Raw genomic sequence first — 22,016 nt, 5'->3', positions numbered from 1 at the left:
GAGTCAAACTCAAGACCTGAGGAGTGCTACTCAGACCACCTAACCAACTTAGCTAGAGACCCTTTCGCTAAGTTAAAAAAAAAGAACACATCGACTGATCAAGTAACAATTGGCACGTTGTAAAGCATACTCCATCCAGTAATATTAAGTTGTCCAACCAATTGTAATAGGGACAACACCAAAGAAATAAAAATCTCCTAAGAGTAGTGATTCCTACAACACCCTGATGAAGTCTCACACTAGAGCGACTGATGAAGGAATCTGACACTCTGGTCATCCACATGTTATTTGCGTTCTCTTGCACAATCCTCTCTGCTCTATTCTCCCCTACGGACACCTCCTAGAAGTGTCATAACCCCGTTTAGGGATTGGGGTTCTCCATGTGTAATTAATCTCTCACCCCCCATGTAATGGGCCAGGCCCAGTTAACTCAAGTTTATTAATACATCACTCATCCCTAAGACAGGATTAGGGTTTCCCACATGGGGTATAGAGCTAGGTTAGTTTTTATCTCTCCCCTCCCCACCCAGTCGCTGCACCAGCAGCCGCCGTCGGTGCCACACCGCGGCCTGCCGGCGTCCCCAGCCACAGCCTCTCCTCCCCCATCTTTTTGCCGCCGCCCGCAGGCCTCCACCTGCCCGCCGTCGACCTCCCCAGCCGCCGTCAGATCCCCCACCCCCAACCGCTAGATCCTGCCGTCGACCTCTCATGGACCCAGCCACTGCCACTGCCGCGGCCCTATCCGGCCCCGCTCCGTCCAGCGCGGCCCTGACTGCCCCTCTGGCCGCCACCGGTGATAGAGCTACGGGTCTGGCCGCCAGCGCCGCTGCAGCGAGCCTGCTCTGCCGGTCGGCCATCGATGCTGCCTCGCAAGCCGCGCTGCTCGGCTTCCCCTCCTCCGGCGGTCTCCGGCTCCGTCCCAGTGCAACCGCAGCACCCCAACGCACCAGCACACTCGTCGGGGATGACACTGCCTTCATCGACGACCTTGGTCCTCTCCCTGGAGCCCTCTCACCCGCACAGCCTCACTCTCGTCGACCCCCGCCGGGCTTCACCCTCACTGCTCCCGTGTCGATGCCCCCCTCCGTTGATCCCGTGTTGGTCGCAGCTATCGCCACACAGGTCGTTGTGGCTGTCTCGCAGGAGCGCGAGCGTGCCATGGGCGCCGCCCTGACCGCGCAACACCTCATCCTTGGCCACCTTCCAGTTGCCCAGGCGGCGCCTCCGGTCCTTCCGGCTCTGGACTCGACGCCGACCACATCGCCGCTCTCTAAGCTCAGGCTGTCGAGCTGCACAACATCCGGTCCCTCGTGTCGGACCCAACGTCCTCCCACTACCCTCGTTGGCGAGGGCAAGTTCTCACACTTCGACGGTATGCCCTCGCCGACCATGTCCTTGTTGACCTCGTCTCCCCGTCGTCTCCATCCGGGTGCCTGATGGGCACTGTGGTGCTCACGTGGCTCCACGGCACCATCAGCGTCGAGCTATAGGACCATGCCACCCTCGCCGTTGCTTTCAGCACCATAGCGATGGCCCCACCCTCATCAGACTGGGTCATCGACTCCGGTGCTTCCTACCACACCACCCCCACTGCAGGCACGCTCTCTCGCTCCCACCCCCTCATTCCTCCCATCCCTCCTCGATCGTCGTTGGAAACGGTTCCACTCTGACGATCACCTCAGTAGATGCCTCGGTTCTCCCTGGGCCATTCTACTTCAATGACGTTCTCATAGCCCCACACATCACCCATAATCTTCTTTCTGTTCGTCGGTTCACCACCGACAACTCTTGTTCCATTGTGTTTGACCCCTCTGGTTTTTCTGTGAAGGATCTGGCCACCAGGACCCCTCTCGCCCTCTGTGACAGCGCAGGGCCACTCTACACACTTCGGCCTTCCACCACAGGCACGTCTCCACCTCCCGTCTCGTCGGCGTGACCATCTAGGACTCGATGTCATGACCAAACTTATCAGCAGTTTAGATCTTTCATGTAGTATGGGGCATTTTGAGGGTCTCTGTCATGCTTGTCAGTTAGGTCGACATACTCGTCTCCCATTTACTACATCTCGGGCTAGGCAGGCTTTTGATCTGGTTCATTCTGATCCCTGGACCTCCCATGTACTCAACCTATCTGGTTATAACTACTATTTGGTGATTTTGGATGATTTTTCCAATTTTCTTTGGACTTTTCCTCTTCGGTTGAAGTCTGACACGTTCACCACCCTCACACACTTCTTCGCCTGGGTATCCACCTAGTTTCACCGCCCGGTACGGGCCCTGCAGTGTGTCAATGGCCGCGAGTTCGACAACCACGCCTCCCGTTCTTTCTCTCACTCATGGCGTCCAGTTGCGTCTCGTGTGTCCTTACACCTCTGCCCAAAACGGTCGGGCCAAACGCATGATTCGCACCACCACCAATATGATTTGTTGCCTTCTCTTCCAGACGTCTCTCCCTAGCAGCTACTGGGCAAAGGCCCTACACATCGCCACACACCTCGTCCGTCTTCCCTCGAAGGCAGTGAGCCACCCTACTCCCCACTTTGCCTTGTACGACACAACTCCCTCCTATGACCACCTTCGCATGTTCGATTGTGCATCCTATCCTAACACTTCCGCCACCGCTCCCCATAAGCTATCTCCTCGCTCCACTCAGTGTCTCTTCCTTGGCTACTTCCCTGACCACAACGAGTATCGTTGCCTCGACCTCGTCTCCCATCGCATCATCATCATCTCACGTCACGTCGTCTTCGACGAAGATGTGTTTCCCCTTGCAGGCTCCTCCCCACCCATCGATCTCGACTCCCTCCTTGAGTCCGATCCGGTTCCCCCTCCTCCCCAGCTGCTCACCTTGCGTTGTTGCCCACACCTCGTGTAGCCTCGACGCCTCCGCTCGCGCCCCTTCTGGTGCCTCGCGCGGCCCTGTCGACCCTGCCCGCGCCATTCGCGACCCCGTCGACGAATGCCGACCCCGCACTCATCTACCAATGTCGTAGGCGCGCCACTCCCTCGGCGCCCGCTGACCCAGGCCCGTCGCTGAGCGCAACTCGCTTCGCTGACCCAGTCGTCGTCCGACGTCCCGATGCCTGCTACGAGCCGCCTAGGTACCACCCGGTCGCCATCTACCGTAACCCCGGGCATGTCCACCCGATGGTGACACGTCGCGACGCCGGTGTTCTTTGCCCTGTCGACCGGCTGATCCTGGCAGCTGATACGACTACCGCTCCTCTGGGCCGCCCCGGTGCCCTCCTCCGTTCACGCCGCCCTCGCCGACCTAAAACCTAAAATGGTGTCGCGCTATGTAGAAGTACGCGGCCCTGCTGGCCAACTACACTTGGGACATGGTGTCGTGTCCACCAGGCACCAACGTGGTAACCGGCAATTGGCTCTTTCACCACAAGCTGACATCGGACGGCTCCCTCGACCGCTACAAGGCTCGTTGGGTCCTTCAGGGCTTCACCCAGCGCCCTAGAGTGGACTACGACGAGACATTCAACCTTGTCGTCAAGTTCACCACCGTTCGCGTCGTCCTATTTCTCGCCCTTTCCCGGGATTGGGCGATCCCTCAACTCAACGTCAAGAATGCCTTCCTCCAAGGCACTCTAACAGAGACTGTCTACTGTAGCCAGCCCACCGGATTCGTCGACGCCTCTCGTCTGGACCTGGTCTGTCGGCTAAACCGCTCCTTATACAGCCTAAAGCAAGCGCCTGGGGCATGGTACAGTCGCTTTGCCTCTTACTTGGCCTCCATCGGCTTCGTCGAGGCCAAGTCGAACACCTCCCTGTTCATCAACTGGCGCGGCGACGACACCGTCTACCTCCTGCTCTACGTCGACAACATTGTGCTCACGACATCCACCACCGACCTTCTACAGCGCAAGATCGTCGCCCTTCAGCGGGAGTTCGCGATAAAGGACCTAGGGCCCCTCCACTTCCTCGGCATCACCGCCGAGCGTCATCGACATTCTGGAGCGGGCTGGCATGTCCGACTGCAAGCCCTGCTCTACACCTGTCGATAGTCAGGCGAAGCTCTATGAGGACGACGAGCCCCCGGCCGCCGACATGACGTCCTACCGGAGCTTCACCGGGGCGCTCCAGTACCTCACCTTCTCCAGGCCCGACATCACCTACGTCATCCAGCAGGTGTGCCTGCATATGCACACCCCGCGGGAGCCCCACCTCACCGCCCTCAAGCGGGTCCTGCGCTACCTCTACGACTCCCTTGACTACGAACTCCTCCTCTGACCATCCCCGACGTCAGAGCTCGTCCGTCTACACCGACGCTGACTGGGCTGGCTACCCCGACACGCGTCGTTCCACCTCTGGTTATGTCGTGTTCCTGGGCGCCAACCTCGCCTCCTAGGCCGCCAAGCGGTAGCCCGTCATATCCCGCTCTAGCGCCGAGTACCGCGTCGTGGCCAACGGCGTGGCTGAGGCCTCCTGGTTGCACCAGCTTCTCCACGAGCTCCACAGCCACCTTCAGCGCGTCACCCTCGTCTACTTCGACAATGTCAGCGCGGTCTAACTCTTCACCAATCCCGCGCAGCATCAGTGCATGAAGCACGTGGAGATCGACCTGCACTTCGTCCGCGAGTGTGTCGCTGCCGGTGACGTTCGGGTTCTCAGCGTCCCCACCATGCTACAGTTCGCCGACATCTTCACCGAGGCGTTACCGTCGAGTGTATTCTTAGACTTTCGATCCAGTCTCAACATCTGTACAAGATGGAGTTGCAACTGTGCGGGTGTTAGAATACATATGGATTGAGGGGGATTGAGGGGGTTTCAATCCCTAGTAAGTCAAAATCTCTCCCAATCCGTATCAATCCCCTCCAATCCATATGGATTGAAAATAACCGAACAAGCCCTTAGGGTTTGGGGTTCTCCCCGTGTAATTACTCTCTCACCCCTATGTAATGGGCCACACCCACTTAACTCGTCTATTAATACATCACCCATCCCTAAGACGGGGTTAGGGTTTCCCACAAGAAGGACCAAAACACATCAATTGGTATCAGGGATAATCGACGCATCGACAATCATGTCTAGCGTCGTCGACGACGACTTCTGACAAGGCAAAATTGGACCAGATCCCCGCGCAACTTACAATCCTCAACAATCAGATGGCTACCCATGATTGTAGGTTGGCAGACTAGACAAGCGACCCACAAATGATTCTACATATGAGACGCCTCAGACTGATCCCCTCCCCTATGGTGGCGGCAAAGGCAGCGGTCGTGTTCTAGGTGGTGGTTGTGGCGGTGGCGATGGCTTCTTCTACCAGGGCTTCCGCAACGAGATCAGCCCTCATCGACATGCCATCCTGGCTGAAGTGTGAAAACTACTTTCATGGTATGTATACACTCACTAAGGAGAAGGTTTGGGTCAAGGCTCTTCACATGTTGGGCGCAACGGCCGAATGGTACTGAACTGTAGATGTAATGGCAGCCTGGCCCAAGGGCTGAAAAATGGAAAACCATATTTGTTTGGAAAAAACACAACATATCAAGATATGTTGAATAGTTTCAGCTGCTTGATCACAAAAAGGACAGACTACCGGGTGACGGAGGCCACGCTTAGCGAGACGATCCGCTGTCCAACAGCGGTTATTTTTGGCCAGCCATAAGAAGAATTTACACCACAACGGAGCCCTACTTTTCCATATTTTCCTCCATGGTCCAAATTTAATAGAACCCTCGAAAAAAGTCGAATAAGCAGACTTGCTGCTGTCATTCCCACACTGGCCAAGCCACACTTTAAAATGGTTGACGACTGAGGAACTGGCGACCACATGCGCTAATGGGGAGTGCTCACTCCAAGTTGAGTCCTAAGTTTTATGGCCTATATAAAGTGCTTGAAAGGATTGGTGAAGTTTCTTATCGACTACAGCTGCCCTCAAAGGCTCGCATTCATGAAGTTTTCGATGTGGCGTTGCTAAATAAGTACGAAGGAGAGGCTCCTGAGGTAATCAATCCTTTACCTGAGATATTACATGGCCGTGTCAGCCCTGCCCCTGAAGTGATTAAAGTAGGACCGAATCGTGAAGTGTGGGAAGTTTTGGTGCATTGGGTATGCAAGCCAGTTATAGATTCCTCATAGGAACAAATAGAAGAATTTATGTGAAGATTTCTAGATGTACAACTCATGGACGAGCTGTTTGTTGAGGCAGGGGGAAATGTTATGGACTCTTTCTATGGACGCCAATACCAGAGAAGGCACAACCAGGCAGGACAACCAAACCAAGAAGAAAATAACAACAAAAGTAGCTAAGGTTTGGCAATCATATAAGTTTAGAGAAAGGGGCATCCTCAAATAGTCTATTTAGGAGTCAGATTGTTGCTTCCTATTGTGAGCCAGTTTGTTGTTTTCTAGTTTGTTTAGATTGGTTAGTTGGCTTTCCATTTGAGTCATTGGCGCATTTCTCAGGATGCAACAGGGAGAACCACTGAATGACTGAAGAAATAAGAAACTCCCAAGAGGGTGATTCCTTCGGCACCCTGACGAAGTCTCACGACAAAGCGACTCCTCTGTTCATCCACTGTATTCTCCGTGTTCTCTCCCACAATCCTCTATGTTGCTCTATTCTCCCCTGCGCACACGTCCCAGAAGGACCAAACCACATCATACGCTGCTACTTACTGTAGAAAGGGGAAGAATGGATTGAATCACCACACACCCATTGAGGGTGGGGAGCCTGTTATATATAGCCAATAGGCATGCATGGAAGGTACATGTAAGGAAGGCTATTCCCTGTATAAGGAAACAGACCTAGGCTATAGATAGAAGGTAATCCTAGTCTATACAAGGCAGCTAGCCAATCTAGGGGATTACAATCAATCACTAATCAGGCTCTGATTGATCCTGATAGACACATATCCTAATACCCGCCCGCAGTCTGAGCGGGAGGATCACGGACGCAAAGACTGTTCCGAAATTCAGTGAAGAGTTGTACGGGCAGTCCCTTGGTCATGATGTCGGCGAACTGGTGTGTGGACGGAACATGAAGAACACGGAACTGCCCCAAAGCTACCTTCTCCCGGACGAAGTGGATGTCGATTTCGATGTGCTTCGTGCGGCGGTGATGGACTGGGTTGGCTGCCATGTACACAGCGCTCACATTGTCACAGTAGACCACGGTCGCACGGGGGATGAAGATGTGCAGCTCATGTAGAAGCTGACGCAGCCAGCAGCACTCAGCAACCGCATGGGCCACAGCACGGTACTCTGCTTCGGCGCTGGAGCGAGAGACAGTCGTCTGACGTTTGGACGACCATGACACCAGATTGTCGCCGAGGTAGACGCAGAAGCCGGAGGTGGAGCGACGCGTGTCGGGACAGCCGGCCCAGTCGGCATCGGAGTAGGCTGTGAGCTGATCAACGACGCCAGGTCCCAAGTGCAGACCTGCGGACAGGGAGCCCTTGACATAGCGCAGGATGCGCTTGATGAGCGCAAGATGCGGCTCGCGAGGGTCGTGCATGAAGAGGCAGACTTGCTGGACAGCATAGGCCAGGTCCGGCCTGGTCAGAGTGAGGTACTGAAGAGCACCAGCGAGGCTCCGGTACTCCGAGGGTTTGGCGACTGGAGCGCCCTCGGAGGCAGACAACTTGGTCCGGGCATCCACCGGAGTAGCTGTCGGGTGGCATTCAGACATGCCAGCGCGCTGGAGAAGATCAACGGCGTACTGCCGCTGGGAGAGGAACAGCCCACTGTTGTCCCGTGTCACCGAGATGCCGAGGAAGTGGTGAAGATCCCCGAGGTCCGTCATGGCAAATTCCGACGATAGGCGGGAGGTGACGTGCTGGAGAAGGGCCGGCGATGATGCAGTGATGATGATGTCGTCGACGTAGAGGAGGTAGGCCATGGCATCTCCATTCTTGTAGATGAACAAGGAGGCATCCGTTTTGGAGGTGGTGAAGCCAATACTGCGAATGAAGCTGGAGAAGCGCTGATTCCAAGCGCGTGGTGCCTGCTTAAGCCCATACAGGGACTTCTGCAACAGACAGACAGAGTTAGGTGCAGCGGGGTCGACGAATCCTTTCGGCTGCTCGCAGTAGACAGTCTCCTCGAGGTTGCCGTGGAGGAAGGCATTCTTCACGTCGAGCTGCCGAATGGGCCAGTCTCGGGACGCAGCAATGCTGAGGACGGTGTGGATCGTGGCCGGCTTGACGACCGGGCTGAATGTTTCGTCGTAGTCGACGCCTTCCTCCTGGGAGAAGCCACGAACGACCCAGCGCGCCTTGTGCCGGGCGAGGGAGCCGTCAGAGTGGAGCTTGTGTTTGAACAGCCACTTGCCAGTGACAATGTTCGCACCAGGCGGCCGGGGTACGAGGCGCCAAGTGCCGTTGTCGATCAATGCCTTGTACTCGTCCGCCATCGCAGCACGCCAATTTGGATCGGCCAGGGCACTGCGATAGTTCGCCGGGATTGGCGAGGCGACGGAGGCGGAGAAGCCGAAGCGCTGGACAGTGCGAAGGGAGCCGGTCTGTGAGCGTGTCACAGGCCGGTTCGCTGCAGTAGAGAGGAGCCGAGCTGCCGGAGCCGCTGGTGGCGAAGTTGGTGCAGCTGCTGTTGGCGCTGAAGGTGCAGCAGCCACAGGGGCCACCGCTGCGGTGACCGGTGCAGCTGGAGGCTGGGCGCGGCGGGTGTAGGTGTTGCCGAAGCGCGGACCATCAGTCGGGGGAGCCGCCGGCTGCCCTGCTTGGTGCCCATGACCGCCCAGGTGCGCCCCCCCCCCCCCCCCCCGCAGGGTGAACCCGGGGGCCGAGCTGGAGTATGGCCGGGTCCAGGAACATCGGGAGATCATCCTCGCTGCTGGCAGCGAGCGACGGATGGGTGTTTGCAGGAGCCGTCGAGGAGGTGAGGTCCTGCATCAGAAAATCAAGTGACGACGGCATGGAGGCCGCCGATGGTGCAGCCGAGAATGGGAACACGGACTCATCAAAAATAACATGGCGCGAGATAATGATGCGGCGAGTGGACATGTCAAGGCAGCGATAGCCCTTGTGAGAGGATGGGTATCCGAGGAAGACACAAGGAGTGGATCGAGGGGCGAGTTTGTGAGGGGAGGTGGCAGTGAGGTTTGGATAGCAGAGGCATCCGAAGATGCGAAGGGAAGCGTAATCAGGGAGTAGGCCATGAAGAATTTGGTAAGGTATTTGGTTTTGTATGGAGGAGGAGGGGCGCCTATTGAGGAGGTATGTTGTTGTTGTGAGGGCTTCAGCCCAGTATGGAGGTGGCATGGACGCATGGAGCAGCATGGTGCGGATGGTGTTGTTGGTAGTGCGGAGCATGCGTTCGGCCTTGCCGTTTTGTGGTGAGGTATAGGGGCAGGAAAGGCGGAGAGTGATGCCGAGGCTAGCAAGGAAGGAAGTGGTGGCGCGGTTGACAAACTCGGTCCCATTATCGGTTTGGAAGGATTTAGGTGTGGTACTAAACTGGGTCTGGGCGTATGCAATGAATTCAATCATATGGCGGTGCACCTCAGATTTGTGACGTAGTGGGAAGGACCAGCAGTAATGGGAATAATCATCGAGTATAATAAGGTAATACTTGAACCCAGAATTGCTAAGCACGGGAGATGTCCATACATCGCAGTGAAGTAAATCAAGCGGAGCATGAGTAACAGATGTCGAGTGACTAAATGGAAGGCGCACATGCTTGCCAAGTTGACAGGCATGGCAGAGGCATGGCGAGCTTTTATTGAAGGAAATGACCGACATGCTTCGAAGTTTGGCGAGGCTGGAGGGACCGGGATGGCCGAGGCGATGATGCCACAAAGACGACGTGGTGGCGAGGCCGCAGGAGGGAGTTGTGGTGGAGGGGTAGGTGTAGAGGTCGCCACCACTATTGCAGCGAAGAGTCACGTGCCCCGTCTGTTTGTCCTTGACAGAAAAACCATAAGCGTCAAATTCAATTGAACAAGAGTTGTCACGAGTGAATTGACGAACAGATAAAAGATTGCGCACAAGTGTAGGAGCAACAAGAACATTGTTAAGACGATAGGTAGAGGTGGGGGAGGATAGTGTAGATGTGCCACGACAGGTGATGGGTATGGTGGTGCCATTTCCAACGGTGATGCCGAATGAAGGAGGGGGAGATGGGACAGGAGTATACCAGCCGAAGAGGACATGTGAGCTGTGGCGCCAGTGTCGAGGACCCAAGGGGAGGACCACTGGAGGGACATCTGATTCAGTGCGGCGATGAGGCCAGCCTGATCCCAACCGCCCTGCGCTGCCATAGGTGGAGCAGGGTTGTCGGGGGACTGAACAGGGGCGAGCACAGTGTGCGCCTGAGCCTGAGTGTAGGGGCCGAGGATGCCAGGACTGCGCCAGGCAGGGGTTGGCGCCGGCGGGCGCCAGGGCTGCTGATGAACCCCGGCGGTCCAAGGGGGGAAGCAGTACCAGGGGGTGGCTGGGAACCTGGGACCGCCAGAGTGAGGGCCGCCCTTGCCCTTCTTCTTCCAGCGGCCGCCGCCACCACCTGGGTTGCCGCCGCTGCTGGAGCCACTGTCGTGACCGCCCTGTCTACTGGCAGTGGAGCCGCCGCCGTTGGTGGTGGGGGTGGTGCGGCAGTTGGTACCGCACGATGCGTGGAGTGCCGTCTGGGCCGCAACCGTGCCTTCATTGGCGAGGCGGAGTTCCTTCAGCACGAGCTTCTCGCGAGTGGTGGCGAAGTCCGGCAGCGGGTGGGAGTCGGCAATATTGTCGGCGGTGCTGGCGAAACGTGGGTTGAGGCCGCGGAGGAGGTTGAGGACGAGCTCCGCGTCGGTGATGGTGCGGCCGACATCACGGAGCGTGTCGGCGGTGGCCTTCATACGCTGGGCATAGTCATTGATGGAGGAGTCGCCCTGAGTCATCGAGTGGAACTCGTGGCTTAGGAAGATGGCGCGTGGAGCCTTGTTGGCCTCGAAGAGGCGCTTGATGCCGACCCAGAGCTCACGCGCAGTCTGGTTTGGAGCCGCAGCGAGGCCGATGACGTCGGGCCCAGCCGAGCCGAGAAGCCAGCTGCGGACGCAGGCATCGGCGATGCCCCAAGAAGGATCTGTGGGATGGGCTTCCTGCAGTCCGTCGATATGCGAGAGGAGAGCGAATTTTCCACAGAGGGAGGTGAAGAATGGTTCCCACTGGTTGAAGTTGGGTTTTGCCAATTCAAGAGTCACCGGGATGTGGTTCTTGACATTGATCGTCGCATAGGGGGCGACAATCACAGCGGGGGCAGGAGTGGTGGCGTCGGTCATGGTGACCAGGGGGGTAGGAGGTGCGGCGCAGCAGGGAGGAGTTGGCGCTGCGCACAGCAGGGAGATGGGCGCAGGATCTAGAGAGCTGATACCATGTAGAAAGGGGAAGAATGGATTGAATCACCACACACCCATTGAGGGTGGGGAGCCTGTTATATATAGCCAATAGGCATGCATGGAAGGTACATGTAAGGAAGGCTATTCCCTGTATAAGGAAACAGACCTAGGCTATAGATAGAAGGTAATCCTAGTCTATACAAGGCAGCTAGCCAATCTAGGGGATTACAATCAATCACTAATCAGGCTCTGATTGATCCTGATAGATACATATCCTAATACTTACATACTCTGAAACATTCAATACATATTTGTGTTATTCTTTGTACATTCTGCAACATGCAGGCCTCTCAACCCTTGCCCCACAGCCACCTGACCTTTGTGGGATTGGTGGGCAAGAATAGAAAATGTTGTAGCTGGTGATGTGTGAAAAGCCTTGAACTCTCTTATCATTCTTGGAACATGGACCATATGGCGGCATCATAATGATTGTGTGTTACTGTGTTTAATGGGCTTCCAACATAGTTGCTACAGCTCTGACCCTTGCCAAAGACGCCCAACTATGGAGCATGGCAGGCGCCAGGGGCCTCTCCCTATATCCTGTCCTAGAAGCTGATTAGGTGCAATGTCCTAGTTGTCTTTGGTCCTAGTGTGTGTGGCTGTTGGTGTTTGTGTGTGTGAGAGTGTGGGTGGCTGGGTGGGGATGGGGGTGTTTGTATGTGTTAGACTACCCGTCTAGGGTTTGTGCTATTCCCTGTGTAATGACCATTATACCCCTGTGTAATGGGCCTTGGCCCAGTTACTCTCCCTATTTAATACCACTCCCAACCCCTGATTAGGGTATGGGTTCCTATTCTAACATGGTATCAGCTAGGTTTAGTATTTTTTTCCTCTCCCCGAGCAGCCACAGCCGCCAGGGGACTTTCCCTCCACTGTAGCCGCCGCCGGCCTCCACACAGCCAGCGCCGCCGGCTCCAGCCGCCGCCCTCCCCTGACCCACCTCCGGCCGCCGGCCTCCCTCCCCTCTCCCCGGCGCGCCGCCCTCCCCTGGGTCGCCGCTCCCGTCTGTGCGCGCCCGCCGCTCACAGGGCCGCCGCCCCTGCGCGGCCGCCTCCCTCTGCCGCGACCACCGGTCCAGGCCGCGCGCGGGCACCCGCCCCGGCTCCGCGCCCTCCCGGTGCCGCGCCTCCGACGCCCCGCCCCGGCCGCGGACGTCCCTTCGTCCGAGGCCGCGCCTCCCTCTGCCGCGACCACCGCTCCAGGCCGCGACCTCCTCTGTTTCTGGACGCAGCAGGGAGCAGCCGCTCACCTCCACTGCTCCCTCCGGTGTTGTTCTTCAGGCAGGCTTCCCTACCTCGCTCCCTCCCCGACCCGGCTTCTTTCCTTGTCGTGACTTCCTCCAGCCGTCGCTGCCATGGACGGCACCACCTCTGCCGCCACCGGCCCCATCACCCCCGCTGCGATCAGCAGCGCGCCCGCCCCTGGAGGGGCCCCCTACATCACCGGCCTTGCGCCGCTTCCTGCCACCTCCCCGCTGACCCTGCGCCGCGGATCTCCGCCGGGGTTTCCCACCCTCACTTCACCCACCTGGAGCCACGCCGTCACGCCCTCTGCACTTCCCACCGTCGCCTCCCCGCTCGTCGACACCCTCGCGGAGATCCAGGCCGCTGTGACGGCCTCGCGGGAGCGCGAGCGCGCCGCCTCCCTCGCTCTGGAGCGAGAGCGTGCTCTGGGTGCCGCTCTGACCACCCAGATGACCACTACGCAGCGCCTCCTCGGTCGCCCGCCGGTCGCCCCTGTGGAACCCCCGGAGGACCCCCGCGACTCCGACCTCGACGCCGACCTCATCGCTGCTCTTCACGCTCAGGCCGCTGGTCTGCACAACATCCGGGCCCTCGTGTCCGTGGTGTTGGATCCGGCGTCTTCCCACTACCCCCGCTGGCGCGGACAGGTCCTCCTCACGCTGCGGCGGTTCGTCCTCGACGATCACGTCCTCGTCGATCACGACGCCCCACCGCCTCGCTCCTGGTGCCTCATGGACAGCGTTGTCCTCTCGTGGCTCCACGGCACCATCACCGTTGAGCTGCAGGACATCATCCGCGATCAGGCGGACACTGCTCGCCAGGCGTGGCTCGCTCTCGAGGACCAGTTCCTCGGGAATCGGGATGCGCGGGCGCTCCACCTCGACGCCCAGTTCCACCTGTTCTCTCAGGGAGACCTCTCCGTGGGAGAATACTGCCGCCAGATGAAGGGTCTGGCTGACTCTCTCCGCGATCTCGGCGAGCCAGTTGCCGATCGTACCCTGGTGCTGAACCTCCTGCGTGGCCTCAGCCCCCGCTACGGCCACCTGAAGGCTCTCATCAAGAGGAGCGTGCCCTTCCCCACCTTCCACGCCGTGCGGAACGAGCTTCTCCTCGAGGAGCTCACCATGGCGAATGAGGCACCCACTCCTGCCTCGGCCCTCTACAGCGCTCCCACCAGTGGTCAGCCGCCCTCGGGGGGCCAGGCCACCCGGCCTCCGTCGACCGGGGCTCCCACCCGCCCCCCTCCTGCCGTCCCGGCGGCCCCTCGTCCGACTTCTACGACCGACGGGGGTCGTCGCTCCCTCAAGGGCGGCCGTGGGAGCGGCGGCTCCTCTCGTGGTGGTCCCTCCGGCCGGGGTGGCGGCCACGCGTGGCCGTCCTTCTACAACCCCTGGACCGGGACCATCGCCATGTGGCCGGGCCAGGCACCGAGTGCCCCCCGTCCTCCGGCGCCCGCCCTCCTGACTACACCTCACTACGGCGCACCTCCTTATGGTGTTCCCGTCGTGCCCCAGGCTCCGCCCACGCTCCTGCCCCCGGGGACCCACACCTCGACGCCTTGGTCCCCGCCGGCTGGTGGTTGGGACAGCACCTCCCTCGCTGCTGCCTTCAGCACCATGGCGATGACCCCACCCCCCTCCGACTGGGTGATCGACTCCGGTGCCTCGTACCACACCACCCCCACGGCAGGCACGCTCTCTCGCTCTCATTCCCCACTCCCCTCTCACCCATCCTCGATCGTCGTTGGAAACGGTTCCACTCTGCCAGTCACCTCAGTAGGTGCCTCGGTTCTCCCTGGGCCGTTTTACCTCAACGATGTTCTCGTAGCTCCCCACATCACCCACAATCTTCTTTCTGTTCGTCGATTCACTACTGACAACTCCTGTTCCATTGAGTTTGACCCCTCTGGTTTTTCTGTGAAGGATCTGGCCACCAGGACCCTTCTCGCCCGCTGTGACAGCTCGGGGCCTCTCTACACGCTCCAGCCCTCCACCGCCGGCGTGTCTCCACCTCCTGCCTTGGTCTCCACCACCTCCTCCACCACATGGCATCGACGTCTCGGCCATCCTGGACCCGACGTCATGACCAAGATTACCAGTAGTCTCGATCTTTCATGTAGTAGGGGACATTTTGAGGGTCTCTGTCATGCTTGTCAGTTAGGCCGACATACTCGTCTCCCATTTACTACTTCTTCTTCTCGGGCTGAGCAGGCTTTTGATCTGGTTCATTGTGACCTTTGGACCTCCCCTGTACTCAGTCTTTCTGGTTATAAATATTACCTGGTGATTTTGGATGATTTTTCCCATTTTCTCTGGACCTTCCCGCTTCGGTTGAAGTCAGACACATTCACCACCCTCACACACTTCTTCACCTGGGTATCCACTCAGTTTCGCCGCCCGGTCCGTGCTCTGCAGTGTGACAATGGCCGCGAGTTCGATAACAACGCCTCTCGCTCCTTCTTCCTCACTCATGGCGTCCAGTTGCGTCTCTCGTGCCCCTACACTTCTGCCCAGAACGGCCGAGCCGAACGCATGATCCGCACCACCACTAACATGCTCCGCTGTCTCCTCTTCCAGGCGTCTCTCCCTGCCAGCTACTGGGCAGAGGCCCTGCATACTGCCACCCACCTCCTCAACCGTCTTCCCTCGAAGGCGGTACGCCACCCTACCCCCCACTTCGCCCTTTACGGCACAGCCCCTTCCTATGACCACCTTCGCGTGTTCGGCTGTGCCTGCTACCCTAACACTTCCGCTACCGCTCCACATAAGCTTTCTCCTCGCTCCACCCGCTGTCTATTCCTTGGCTACTCCCCTGACCACAAGGGGTACCGGTGTCTGGACCTCACCTCCCACCGCATCATCATCTCTCGCCATGTCGTCTTTGACGAAGATGTATTTCCCCTTGCTGGCTCCACCCCACCCACCGATCTTGACTCCCTCCTCGAGTCCGATCCGCTTCCTTCCCCACCTTCGGCTCCCCGTCTTGCGTCGTTACCTGCTCCTCGTGCGGCCCCCACGACCTCTTCCGCGCCACGCGCGGCCCCGTCGACCCCGCCTGCGCCACGCGCGGCCCCGTCGACCCCGCCTGCGCCACGCGCGGCCCCGTCGACCCCGCCTGCGCCACGCGCGGCCCCGTCGACCCCGCCTGCGCCACGCGCGGCCCCGTCGGTCCTGCCTGCACCACGCACGGCCCCGGCGATCCCGCCTGCGCCACGCGCGGCCCCGTCGACCCCGCCTGCGCCACGCGCGGCCCCGTCGACCCCGCCTGCGCCACGCGCGGCCCCGTCGACTCCGGCTCGATTCGCCAACCCCGCCCTCGTCTACCATCGCCGCGGCCACGCCACTACCTCGGCACCCCCCGACGCGTGCCCATCGACGAGCGCGGCCCGCTTCGCCGACCCCGCCGTCGTCTATCACCGCCGTGAGCCGGCCCCTCCTGCCGCTCCCGACGTTCCGGTGGCTCACTCCGAGTCATCCGTATACCACCCGGTCGCCATCCATCGCGACCCCGGGCACGTCCACCCGATGGTGACTCAACGCGCTGCTGGCGTTCTCCGCCCCGTCGACCGGCTCATCCTGGCAGCCGCTACGACCAGCACTCCACCCGACGCTTCCCCGGTACCCTCCTCCGTTCGCACTGCCCTCGCCGACCCACACTGGCGCCGCGCTATGGAGGAGGAGTACGCGGCCCTCTTGGCCAACCACACTTGGGACCTGGTGCCGCGTCCACCAGGCACCAACGTGGTCACTGGCAAGTGGCTATTTCGCCACAAGCTGACCTCAGATGGCTCCCTCTACCGCTACAAGGCCCGTTGGGTCCTTCGGGGCTTCACCCAGCGCCCCGGAGTGGACTACGACGAGACCTTCAGCCCTGTCGTCAAGTTCGCCACTGTTCGCGCCGTCCTCTCCCTCGCCCTCTCCCGCGACTGGGCGATCCATCAGCTCGATGTCAAGAATGGGCCTTGGCCCAGTTACTCTCCCTATTTAATACCACTCCCAACCCCTGATTAGGGTATGGGTTCCTATTCTAACAGTATGTTTGGGTCCCTTCTTGCCCCTTCCTTCTACTATTAATACAATGATATGTAGCTTTCCTGCGTATTCGAGAAAAAACTAGTCGTTCTAGTGATCCAAGTATCGACCTAGTTGTTTTTGTCAGAGCCAAGGTGTCTAGGTTCAACTAACCAAACTTCAATCAGAATTAGGGTTCGAATGTATTCTTAGAAGCATGAGTGCATGGTAGTGTGTTCTAAGGGTTATTGCCCCGTTTTCTTCTTAATAAAAAGATACACAGCTCTCATGCATGTCCAAGAAAAAAAGCACTCCAATCACAATTAGTGTCATTGCAGACATAGGTTCATACTCCATATACTCACTTATGTAATCAAATGCAAAGATGCCAAGCCGAAATTTAACAGTCAGGTAATTTTATTATTATTTATATTGTGCTGATGGCAATGAATTACACCGCTAAAGAGATGAAGCATAAATAAGTTTTGCACATTGATGTTGTTCCCCTTCATTTGAACAAATAGTATACATAAGTCATAAGTACATGGCCAGTATCACAAAATACAAAATAATTTTTTAAGGTCTCACTCACATGTCAAGTGCATCAGTAATATAACATATATGCACATACTCCAGATCCAGTATATCCCTCACCTAAGCAATAACAGAATATTAGTGGCCATAGTTCAATTCATACGTGATAAGTGTATTTAGTGAACAGAAAAATTAAGAAAAGAAGCCTAACAAAGCATATTAATTCCTCTCAGGGTGAAGTTTACAAGGATAGTGATTGAACTGCTATACCTGATTTTTAAGGGAATGTTGAAAACGGCGCCACGATATATCAGATAAATGGCAGTGGAGATACTGCTGTAGTGTTGATAGAAAGTGATAAAGTTTATGCCTAAAGAAACTCATACAACAGAAAGAAAGACATACAGTTAATGCCAGAAACCAAAATAAAGCCACAGGACTGTTCATTACAGGTAAAAATGTTATTCATGTGTACAGTAAAAGAAATAAAAAAATGAGCCACCAGGACAAGCAAGATTCAGTATGATTTGTTGACTGCTGAAATCAGTTTAAGCGATTGCAAATCAAATATTTATATCTACTACTACATATGCAACTGAATGGATCATTGCCTATTTGGATATGAACTTTAATGTGATATGAACATGCCTATGTATATGTATATTGCATTTCCAAAGGAATTCCAGACACGATGAGATTCAACAGTCCATTAAACAATTTAGGAAAAAGTATTTCATTCCTAAGTCCTAACACTTCAGTGACAGCATAAAACTCGACCTGTTTGCTTCAACCCCTCTCAACTCGCTCCATCCAGCACCGAATATCGCTCTATGCTGATGATGTGGTAATTTTCTTGAGACCGGCTGCTAGTGATCTGCACTTGGTAACCAGGATTTTAGAGCTGTTTGGGGACGCCTCGGGGCTTAAAACCAATGTTCAGAAAAGCAGTGTGGCTCCCATTCACTGCTCTCCGGTAGACATGGAAATGGTAACCCAGATTTTTCCTTGCAAAGTTGAAACACTTCCTCTTAAATATCTCGGGCTGCCTCTCTCCCCCAGGAAGCTAAGCAAGGAGCAGCTGCAGCCACTAATCGATAGGCTTGCGGACCTCTTACCTAATTGGAAGGCCGACCTGATGACTCGAGCTGGCAGAGCTATCCAGGTGCAGCATGTGCTCACGGCAACAGTTATATATCACGCCATGGCATTGGATTTACCTAAGTGGGCTATCAAAGCCATTGACAAGATTAGACGTGGCTTTCTTTGGAAAGGTCGAAAGGATGTGCTCGGTGGCCACTGCTTAGTTGCTTGGGGCAAAGTGACACGCCCAAAGGAGCTTGGTGGGCTTGGCATCTCAGATTTACAAAAGCTGAATTGGGCCCTTCGGGTTAGATGGTTGGTTGGAAAGAACAGATCCCTCGAAGTCTTGGGCTGATTTACCTCTCCAGAGTTCCAGTATTCTGAAATCTATCCTCTCTACAGCTTTGATTACAGAAATTGGCGATGGTCGTAACACCTTATTTTGGAGGGACAGATGGTTGATGGGGTTGAGGATTGAGGATCTAACTCCTCATATTTTCGCCCTCGTCCCGACCAGGATTACCAATAGGAGAACGGTGGCAGAAGGTATCGTGGAGATGGCTTGGATTCGGGACCTGAGAGGCACCATCACTTGGGATGTCCTCTCTGATTTTTTAACTCTTAGTGAAGTCATTGCAGATTACTCCATTAGTGTTGGAGTGCCAGACAAGCATATCTGGAAATTCTCCCCGACAGGCCAATACTCTTCAAAGTCGGCTTATGATATGCTATTTCTAGGTTCCACTTCTTTTGGTGCATATGAACGCGTTTGGGAATCTTGGGCACCTTCAAAGTGCAGTTTCTTCCTTTGGCTTGTCATGCACAACAGATGCTGGACCGCAGACCGTCTTGCTAGAAGAGGGCTACCCCACCCCAGTGTGTGCCCCCTTTGCGACCAAGAAGAGGAAACAATACAACATCTTCTCATCTCTTGCGTCTTTGCACGACAGTTCTGGTATTCCTTGTTGAGCAGGTCTGGGTTGCCTAATCTTTCACCAGATAATGTTGTTTGCAGCCTTGATGACTGGTGGAGCAGGGTTGTGGAGAAGATTCCCCGTGATCTCCAATCGGGCTTCAATTCTCTAGTTATTCTTGGCGCTTGGAGCCTTTGGCGTCATCGCAACGACTGTGTGTTCAATGGGAGGTCGCCAAGCCTGGCGAGTGCTCTCACCCTCGCTGGCGATGAGCTCAGGATGTGGTGTAGTGCCGGGGCGAGAGGGTTGAACCTGCTTTCAACTCTTATGTTTATGCTTGACCCAAGGGGATAGTCTAGTGTTTTGTTCAGAGTGGTTGTGTGCGGTTGTTGTGTTGCGTCTTGTGTCTTGTTGTGTCATGTGTGTGTCGTGTCATGTGTGTGTCGTGTGTGTTGTGTTGTTGTGTGTTGTACCTTCTTCTACCTATTTTTTTCGAACACGCAAGAGAGCTGTGTATCATTGAATTAAGAAGAAGGGTCTAAAATTAGACCAAATACAAACACAACAGAAAAAAAAGAAATAAAGAAGAAAAAGAAGAAAGAAAATAAACAAGGCCTACTGGACTCTCTACTAGAGCCCTACATGACACCTGGAATGGGAGCTGTAATAAGGGTAAGATGCTTGGCCCCCGCAAAATTCCAAATAATAATTTCTTCTTCAGCTCTTCTAATAGCACCCTCCAGGCTAGGTGTAACTCTATCAAAAACACATTTATTTCTATGGTTCCAGAGAGTCCAAAACCCAAGGGTAATCAAGGAATTGAGCCCTTTTTTAGCAACTCCCTGCAGCTGCTCACTGCTTCTGCTCCACCATTCCATCGCTTTAGTTTCTCCCACCACAGGAGCAAAGGCAGATAAGTTGACCTGTCCCAACAGCTGAAACCAAAAACTCCTAGCAAAAACACACCCCACCAAAATGTGATCTATGGTTTCTTGCTCTTGGTCACACAGGGCACATTTGTCAGGATGGCTAAGTCCTCTCTTCTGCAGACGATCTGTTGTCCAGCATCTTCCAAGATCAGCAAGCCATAAAAAGAATTTACATTTGGGAGGGGACCATGTTTTCCAAATTAGATCCCAATACTTAGCCATGGTCGACCCGATGAAGAGGCCATTATACGCTGCTTTCGCTGAATAAATTCCATCGTTAGCGAACCTGAAAATATGCTTATCCTCCCTGTCTGGATGAAGCTGGACATTTTGAAGTTCATCCCAGAGATCAAGTAGGCCGGCAAAGACACCTACTGTCAAGGCCCTTTAATATCAGTTAACCACTTTCTGTCTGTCAAGGCCTCAAGCACAGTTCTGTTGTTCCTAATCCTTTTTGGCACCGCTGCAAGCAGTCGAGGAGCAATGTCTTCAATATTCTTTCCGTGGACCCAACGATCTTGCCAAAATAAGGTTGAAGACCCATTCCCAATGTCAGTGAGCAGGGCAGTGTAGAAAAAGGCCTTTATTTTGTTGGATATCTGCATGGGCAATGAGGTCCAAGGCCTATCCGGATCTGTTTTGCGCAGCCACAGCCATCTCATTCTTAAGGCCCATCCCAGTTCTTTAAGACTAGAAATCCCAAGTCCACCAATTTCAAGAGGTCTACAAACTCTTCCCCAAGCCACTAAACAATGTCCTCCTCTGACCTCTTTCCTTCCACGACAGAGAAATCCTTTTTTGATCTTGTCAATAGCTTTGAGCGAGCCTGTGGGTATGTCAACTGCCATGACTAGATATATAAGCATGCCGGTCATCACATACTGAACCTGCACTCTTCTGCCTGCCCTTGTCATGAGACCCGCTTTCCACCCAGAAAGTTGATCAGCCACTTTGTCAATAATGGGCTGCATCTGATTTTTGGACAGCTTTTTTAGAGACAAAGGCAGACCAAGGTATTTGCAGGGGAAAGACGAGAGTTCGCAAGGAAGCCAATCATTGAGGGTGACCAGCTCTTCCTGACCACATCAAATTGGATACACACTGCTTTTCTGAATATTAGTTTTTAATCCCGAAGCTTCTCCAAACAGATTCAGAATACCTAGAACAGTATGGATTTCACTCTCCCTTGGGTGGAAAAAAAGAACCGCGTCATCAGCATAAAGCGAAATTTTGTGGTGTAGTGGTTTGGGGGAGAGAGGCTGAAGCTGCCCCTCCTCATCAGCTTTAGCCACAATACATCCAAGGATGTCCATTACTAAAATAAAAAGCATAGGGGAGAGGGGATCCCCTTGCCACAGTCCTCTCATGTGGTGGATGATGTTCCCCGGAACTCCATTGAGTAGAACCTGTGTGGAGGCAGTTGCTAAAAGGCCACACAAGATATCCCTCCAAATCTGCCCAAAACCCAAATGCTGGAGGACTTCAAGCAGAAAATGCCAAGATACAGAATCGAAGGCGCGAAAGGGTCTCTAGCTGAGTTGGTTAGGTGGTCTGAGTAGCACTCCTCAGGTCCTGGGTTCGACTCCCCGTGGGAGCGAATTTTCAGGCTGTGGTTAAAAAAAAGGTCTTCTTCTTAATACAATGCTCGGGGGCTGTCTTACCCCCCGCAGGTCGAGTTTTTTTTTTTACAGAAGGCTTTAGTGATGTCAAGCTTTAAAAGTACCCTTGGTTGGCCTTGCTGGTGAAGCAATCTGGCAGTCTGCTGGACCAACATGAAGTTGTCTTGGATGAAACGGCCTTTAATAAAGGCACTCTGCCTTAGAGACACTAGATCATGCAGTCGTTGGGACAATCTGTTGGCCATCAACTTGGTGACAAGCTTAGCAATGCTGTGTACCAAACTGATAGGTCGAAAGTCTTTCACCTCCTCAGCCCCCTCCTTCTTAGGGATAAGAGTAA

At 55.3% G+C, this 22,016-nt stretch overlaps 1 protein-coding gene across 4 annotated transcripts in view; it reads right to left on the bottom strand.

Moving 5' to 3' along the window:
* The window catches only part of LOC100381487 (uncharacterized), a 35,066-nt gene that overhangs the window by 1,379 nt on the left and 11,671 nt on the right, over positions 1 to 22,016 (bottom strand). For 2 of the 4 annotated variants that reach the window (XM_008670029.4, NM_001361434.1), the window contains exons 11-12: positions 17,405 to 17,504; positions 17,193 to 17,254 (exon numbers count right to left, since the gene is read on the bottom strand). In XM_008670029.4, coding sequence (XP_008668251.1) covers positions 17,193 to 17,254; positions 17,405 to 17,504 — 162 coding nt within the window. The remainder of the gene's footprint in view (positions 1 to 17,192; positions 17,255 to 17,404; positions 17,505 to 22,016) is intronic. The other 2 variants (XR_002266963.2, XR_004855981.1) reach the window with 1 other exon arrangement.

Source organism: Zea mays, chromosome 2, assembly GCF_902167145.1.
Source record: "Zea mays cultivar B73 chromosome 2, Zm-B73-REFERENCE-NAM-5.0, whole genome shotgun sequence".
Taxonomy (NCBI): Eukaryota; Viridiplantae; Streptophyta; class Magnoliopsida; order Poales; family Poaceae; genus Zea; species Zea mays.
The sequence above is the reverse complement of the archived record's forward strand: the minus strand, read 5'-3'. Positions and strand labels throughout refer to the sequence as shown.